Genomic DNA, 7601 nt, shown 5'->3' on the forward strand with positions numbered 1-7601 from the left:
AGCAGTGGGCCTAATATTGATCCTTGAGGGACACCTTTATGAATAGTTTGGGGGCTTGATTTGAAACCATCATCAACAGCAGTTTGAACTCTACCAGAGCAATATGATTTGAAGCAGCTAAAAGCCGAAGCGTCAAAACCCACAGAAAGCAGCTTATTAAACAAAATGTTGTGATCAACACTATCAAAAGCTTGGATAGATCTACAAAGAAGGTAGTGTCGCTTTTTACAAAGTGACTCAGTAATGTCATCCATAACAGCAGTTGCAGCAGTTACTGTATTATGACCAGGTTTAAAGCCTGACTGCTGTGGCTGAAGGATATTATTGTTCTCCAGGAAATCACGTTGTTATGAGTTGACTAGTGATTCTACAAGTTTGGACAGGACAGTTTGGATATAGGCAAGCTGTTTGGGTCAAAAGTGTCATCATTACTGCATTATGATTGTAAGTTAGCACTTGGCTCAATATTGTGTCTATACAAAATGTGTGCACAGTCATTATTGCATTAATTAATGTAAAGGATAAATGCATTATGAGTATATTGCTTAAAGTATTTGTGTCAGTTAAGCAACACCTCAACAGAGCTCTTGAATCTTAGAGACCTAGAGTCTTAATCCATTTGGCGAGGTGAGAACAAGGCCTATTAATAATAATATGGATACTGTCTTCAGGAAAAAAATGACCAAAGTATGATTTAAGGGTGGAACTTTGGTCACATGATCACAGGAGATAATAATCTCAAACTGTGATTAGATCAGGACTGACATTCACAGACAGCTGATATTTGTTTCTGATGTTATCTAGTTTTGTATTTTGACTTTTGGGGTTAGGATTAAGGGAGTTACCACTGTAACCACTGTAAATATCCAACATGGGTGTGGAAGCAGGTTCTCACCTTGTGTGTTGAATGTACCCATCACCAGTCTGTCATTCTGGCATGTTCTTATTTTGCATATTCATATTTTGCTTTGTCCCATATCCACTATGAAGGAAAAAAAGACCTGGATGTAAAAGTAGAAACATGAATTTTGATATTAATAGGTCACACAAATAAGAGACATTTGAAAAACAAACAAACAAACAAATAACATAACATAAAACATTAAATAGTCTAAAGAGGGTGAAATGTACTGTCTCTATTTTATCTGTCTTTCCCATTTCTGTTCAGATGGCACGCTTGCCATTGGTCACCAACATCTCCCACACTTTCACCCGTGAGCTCCTGTTCAAATCTATATGAATTGAAATTTGCAAATTTGGAAGAGTTGTAAGGGAGTGTCCTCCCTTTAACTGCAGATCATACAAACACTCAAGCAACAGGATGAGCTCTTTCTTTGAGTTCACAATTTCCTACACAGTCCATTCACACATTATGAAAAACAGCATAAAGGCGGGTTACAGCTTTAAATCAATGACATGACTGTCTAGTACTGAGGCTGTTTTGCAGCAGAAAAGACAATGAAACTGCAACTATAGTAACAACAATTTAACTTGGCTTACAAATTCCCTTCAACATCCTTTGCTGTAAAAGTCAACCCAGGGGCAGCATCACTCAATAGCAGCATCTGTCTAGTTAACAGATTTGTTTTTTGTGTTTTTTTAGCATTGTTTAATGAAGGGTCTAACCTTTACTCAAGGCTGTGGCAATATGTAATTAAGAACTAACTGAGATAACTCAACTGAGGCATAAGATCCACAAATGACACGCAACTTGTCTGAACCAAAGCAACTAGAGAAAGTATATAAAGACTGTTTCTCTTTCCAACAGCAGACAACCTGCTACCTGCTGCTGCAAGTGCAACCTCATCTAATCTTCGCAACAAGGTAAGAGGTTTCATTTATAACCTTCACAGCATCAGCTTTACAGAAGAAATTCTCAATCTGCTCTTGATTTTAATTTGTGTTTGACAGATTTATTTTTGGGTCCACTTCTAGGGAAACTCCCAAACCCGCAAAAGAAACAGATAAATAAAAACAGAGGAAAAGTAACGATCTCACATCTCTTATTTCATTTTATTATTTACGTCTTTCTTCCATCATTAATCTACAGATGTGAACAGGATAAAATATAAATAATGTGACGATTTTATCTGAATGAAATAAAATAATTTTGATCTTCCTCACATACGAGTGTAAAACATGGTCAAAAGTACGAGCAAAACTACTCATACAGTAGAAGTACAATTTATTCAAGTTACTTAAGTACATATAAAAAATAAACTTTACTTCTGATCTTTACACAGATGGCATCCAGTCTGTACTTCATTGTGCTCCTCTGTCTGACCAGTGGACTGTGGAGTGGAGCAAATGTAAGTAATATTTCTTATGGTATCATATTTTTTATTTTTAATATGTTTCTTTATTTCTTACAACCTCTAACTTTAACCTTTTTTACTGGGAGAGTTCTCCAAAACGATATGACGTATTTTAAAAAAACTCAATTTGCTACTCTTTGGGTGGATGTAGCACTTATTTATTTATATATTTAGCACATTTTTAAATGCTAGTGAAGCATAATGCCGAAGACCCACTAAACACGGTACAGAAAAACTTATTTGGGTAAAGTCATTATTATTAATTAATTTGATGCTCAATATAAATAAAAAAACCATGCTGTGGGTATCTAATACGGATTCTGTCTGTCAAAGCACAAAGGGGGAATTTTATACTAAAAACATTTTAACTTTGGAAGATACCGACTTGTTTTGTTGAAGTCAGACTGCTGAAGCCTCATTTCATCTTCAGCTGAACTTTAGAATGAATTATTGCATGAAACAAGGACTGGATTTTGTCCCCATCACTTACATTAAAATTGCTTTAAGAAGGAAAACCTTTGCAGCCAGAACAAGTTACAGTGACAAATAATCCTTTCAATATGCATGTCAGTTCTTCCAAGTTCAGTTCATTTCTAATAATGTGTTATTTATATTCACAGGCAAAATGTCCAGGAAGAGGTTGGTACTTCTTTCACTTTCTAATTGCAGCCAAAGTTAAGATTTGAAAGATGCCTGTTGGACAGCTTCTGGATCTTGGGGTGTCCATAAAGCAGACTTTACTGGGGGACAATATTTAAAGGCTTGTTTGTTTTGCTCTCAGTTAATTTTCACAAGCTGCAGGTACAGAGAACTACTTCCTCTGCAGTCAGTGGTGGAAAGTAACTAAGTACATTTACTCAAGTACTGTAATTAAGTACATTTTTGAGGTGCTTGTACTTTGCTTGAGTATTTCCATTTGATGCTACTTTATACTTCCACTCCACTACATTTCAGAGGGAAATGTTGTACTTTCTACTCCACTACATTTGATACAATGGATAATATAACAAGCTTTTAAAATACAATACATTGTTATGGATGAAACCAGTGGTTTCCAACCTTTTTGGCTTTTGACGTCTTACAAAAAGCAGTGTGTAGTCGGGGTCACATTTCACATGTCTATGAGTTGTTAACAGCTCCACCAAATGGTGATTTTTCCCTTTAAACTTCTCACATGGTTTCATTTCAATAAATGTTCAAATGATCCAATATTTCACCAAAAATCAAAGATTAGAGAAAAAGTCCAAAAACTGAAAACTAATTTGTGTGTCAGAACTTCATTTTTTCTGAATACTTTTTCCACCATTGTCTTTAGTTTAAGACCCAACAGTTTGAACAAAAGAAAGGAGAAGACGAAGAGTTCTTCATGTTCATTGTGTATAAACAAATGGATACTAGTAATTATGTATTTCTAATCTATGACTAATTAATATTTAGTTCATATTCAGTAATCTTCTAACATTATAATTGTGTTTTAGGGCCTTGTTGTGAGAAGTGCCCTGATGGTTGGACTCAGTATGACTCTCGTTGCTTCATCTTCCACTTCCAAGAGAAGGACTGGGCTGATGCTGAGGTGCTTTATGAAACGACAACGATAATAGTCACACTATATTTATGTATATATATTCTCTAAAAAAAAGTTTTCAAGAATTATTAGAAGCCTTGGTTTAAGTTGCTGACATGAATAATTCATATTGTCATTGCCTTTCACTTTGCATCCACTATTTAGGTCACTTGTGTTGACATCGGTGGGAATCTGGCTTCAATCCGAACAGCAGATGATTACTCGGCCCTCCGAAATATGGTTAATGGATCGACAGGCACAGATAAAGCAACTTGGATTGGAGGCTATGATGCAGTTAAGGTGAGTGATTTACCAATAAATATGATCTACTGTATTTTCTCTAATAGTGGCTGGGGCCTTTATTTACCTCAACTGCAGAGGGTACCAGGCCTTTATTGGAAGCAAGCTTATATTAGAGAAAAATTAAAAGCCTTCATTTCCCGACTTTTCAAACATTTCAATATAACTTGTGTGAAGTATGACCGGTCGAGTACAGGAGGGGAAATATGGCCAGTGTCAGTTAAAAACTAAACAAATCTGAAGTAACGTTACGCTGGATATAAACATTAATAGCCAGTTAACAGCACAGTCAAATATCAAATATCTATCAGCTGTCTCTCTTGCTCCAAGCTAACTTTCTTCCTCCCACCTCCAGCTAGCCGTGCTCTCCTCTTGTCAGCTAACAGCAGCTCACGCTTCTGTTTTTTCCAGTATCTGATTCTTTTCGGGTCAGTATCAAAATGTCCTGCAGCTTTCGCTCCTTAATTTTCCTCCGCATATTGCAAAACTCTCTCTTTGAATTTCATGTCAAACTTCCGTCTGGTTGGTGCCATGTTCGCTCTCTACAATGTTGTGGCATTGGTGGTGTTAAGGAAAATTTAGTCACTGACACTTGCACAGGTCCTATATGGTACTTCAATTTTAGCTACTGCCATCTTGTGGCACTTGTACATTACTACAAACCACAGTCACATTATAACAGGCACCAAGAGGAGCGGGGCGGACATTTCTTTTCACTTACGTTTACGTTAAAAGTAAAGTTAGGCTTTGCTGTCGGTTTCCCAACTCATTTTACAAAAAGACGAGAGAAAAAGAGGGAGAAGGGGCTAGAGAGTGAATGAAGAGATGGAGCTGGTAAGAAAGCAGTGAAGCAGATCAATAAAAAAAATATCTGATTGTTTCACAGGGGTTACTTTCTAGAGCACAGATAAACACACCCACACCCCCGCACACCACCGTACAACCCTGCAGCGGTGCGCAGCAACACCTGATATGGTCTGAATACGGCCTTAATCCATCCTTGTTTTTTCCCTCCCAGGCCTGTATTTGGGGCCGGCCTTTATTTGTTCATGTCAACCACACCCCCGGCCATTTTTAGAGACCCGGCTTTTAATTGAAAATACGGTATATATTTGATACATAATTTGGTAGTTGCATGAAAGAAAGATGGACCGCTAGACAGACATGGAGGTGAATGGAGCTCAAAGCTTTGAGAAATTACATTTGAAAAACTTAAAGGCAATATGCTGCAGTTCCACTAATCAATATTTTTTAAAATTAAAATTGGATTAAATGTGCGTAATATGAAAGGAGTCTCTTTTTTCATAGTGACAAAAAACACTGAGAATGTTCACACCTTTCTGCAGCTCCACACATCTTTTTAGATTCTTTAGCTAATTATTTAAGTTGTACACTCTGCAAATGTTGCTCTCGTCAGCCCCACCTCCAGCTGTTTTAAAAACTAAACTCAGATAAACCCTCTGTATGCCACCTGCCCAGCTCAAAACAGCAGGCAGACTGCAGTCAAAGAAAGAGGAATTTCACTAATGAGCTAGATATTTTTCTCAGGAGCTGGTGGAGACCAAATCAGAGCAGAGTGTTGAGTAAGAAACTGATTTTTTACCCAACTACTGTTAGGGATCCTCTGTTTGTTTGTGCTGGCCTCCCCTGGCTGTTTTTGAGACTGTTACTGACATGGCGGTGTCTACTCCAAATCGTACAGTATGTGTAGTGGAGTTCTTCTGCCACCAAGTGGCCAAAAATATATAGTCCCAGTCACTCAGGATAAACCTACAGACCTGCCTGTGAAGAAAAAAACTGTAATGAAACTTAACTCCTGAGTAACCTGGACATTGTCTGTGGAACAAGACATTGTTAAAATCATTATCTGTGCATCGCATACAGTATGCTGCACCACAAAACAATGGCATCCAAATAATGGCTTGATAGTATTTCAGGTAGAATTTTTAATTGCTACCACAAAGGAAATTCAATTAATCTCCAAGCACATCAAAGTCTGTTTATAGCTGCTGGGGAGTACTGGTGCATATGTGGAAAAGAGTTGTATAAAACCTTCTGTGGCTCCAGAGCTGTGTGAAATCTGATAAATTGTCTCAAGTGATGTCACTTGAGTCAGCATCAGTTGGGGCTGAAAACTACAAGTTTGAAAATGACAAAAATGTGAGGGTGTGGAGTTAGAAAGACATGAAGTTACCAGACTTCTGTAGCCCGCTCTGCTTTAGGCTGGCAGTCCAAGGCTATGAGTAGAGCGGCCTTATGGGTAATTTAGGCTCCAGGCTTTGACAAGGAAGAATTGACAAAAAAAGACAATATCTCTGTTCTGCTCTATCCATTTTGATACTTTCATGAGTCAAAGAATGTTACAGAAGTGCAACGCTAAATTGTCACTGCTTTTCTTTCAGGAGGGTGTGTGGAAGTGGAGTGATGGCAAAAAGTTTGACTTTAATGGCTGGCACAAAGGGGAGCCAAACAACTCTGGAGGGGCAGAAAACTGTATGGAGATCAACTTTAGAGGTAAAAATCCTTTATCTGTAGTCCTCTTAATGGAATCTGTTCATAATATTCAAGATGGAAAAACCATCCCTTTGAATTTGCAACTAGCAACATAATGTAACCTTACATTTTTATTTGCATTGCAATTATTAAAATAATTATTGTTATTTATTGATTACATAAAGTGGAGAAAGTCGAGAAAGTCGAGAATGTCAAACAGGACTGTAGCTTCTGAAGACTTTGTGTGATGTTTCTGTTCATTTTGAATCTCTTCCTACAGAACAAGACTTTGTCAACGACGCAAAGTGTGATGAGAAGAGATCTTTCATTTGTGCCAAAGACACATCATCTTAGCCATGATGATGTCAAATCTTCGGTGATTGTCACTTCTGTCACTCTGTTGGGATGTCAGGTCTCGATGACATCAGTACTTGAAAACCAATAAAAGTGCTAATTCACTTTATTGATCAATAAATAGATGTATCTTGCTCAGCAATAAAATAAAATATACAATCATACTGCACCTAACCACAATGCTTCTTCTTTATTTCAATGTTGCACATGGATCATCAACTGTGTTACAAAACACACATCATTTTATATTTACATTCACAATTCTATGAACATAATATTAATAAATATCTAATTATGTTAGTGTTACTAACGTTGTCATGGTAATTGTAGTTTTCACTGAACTTCCTTATTGATAATTTGCTCTGCAACCTACCATAAATTTGCCTTAAATTAACTGGCCCACCTGCCTGCACAGAGAGAAGCTGTGTAGAAGCCTCTTGAATCGGGTTGTGGTTTGCCAAGTTGCCAGGTTGCCAGTTTGTGGTGACAGGCGGATTAAAATCATATGTAGTGTGTGGATTGTGTTTCATAGATGATCTGGCAACTTGGGTAATGCCAGACAAGCATACAAAACT

The 7601-nt window shown here is 37.4% G+C and overlaps 1 protein-coding gene across 1 annotated transcript; it reads left to right on the top strand.

Moving 5' to 3' along the window:
- The first annotated feature begins 1717 nt into the window (after positions 1-1717).
- LOC122981871 (galactose-specific lectin nattectin-like) lies at positions 1718-7200 on the top strand. Its single transcript, XM_044350652.1, has 7 exons — positions 1718-1824; positions 2244-2309; positions 2936-2954; positions 3794-3888; positions 4045-4179; positions 6582-6693; positions 6953-7200. Exons 2-7 carry the CDS (start codon positions 2244-2246, stop codon positions 7024-7026), a joined length of 501 nt encoding a protein of 166 aa, XP_044206587.1. The 5' UTR covers positions 1718-1824; the 3' UTR covers positions 7027-7200.
- The last annotated feature ends 401 nt before the right edge of the window (positions 7201-7601 follow it).

This window comes from Thunnus albacares, chromosome 5 (genome assembly GCF_914725855.1).
Source record: "Thunnus albacares chromosome 5, fThuAlb1.1, whole genome shotgun sequence".
Classification (NCBI taxonomy): domain Eukaryota; kingdom Metazoa; phylum Chordata; class Actinopteri; order Scombriformes; family Scombridae; genus Thunnus; species Thunnus albacares.

Bases quoted from the DNA above. Each gene is read 5' to 3' on its own strand.
- LOC122981871 (XM_044350652.1), top strand. From the start codon at position 2,244: ATGGCATCCAGTCTGTACTTCATTGTGCTCCTCTGTCTGACCAGTGGA. The intron at 3,889-4,044 runs GTGCTTTATGAA...TCCACTATTTAG, and splicing joins AGGACTGGGCTGATGCTGAG to GTCACTTGTGTTGACATCGG. The intron at 6,694-6,952 runs GTAAAAATCCTT...CTCTTCCTACAG, and splicing joins TATGGAGATCAACTTTAGAG to AACAAGACTTTGTCAACGAC.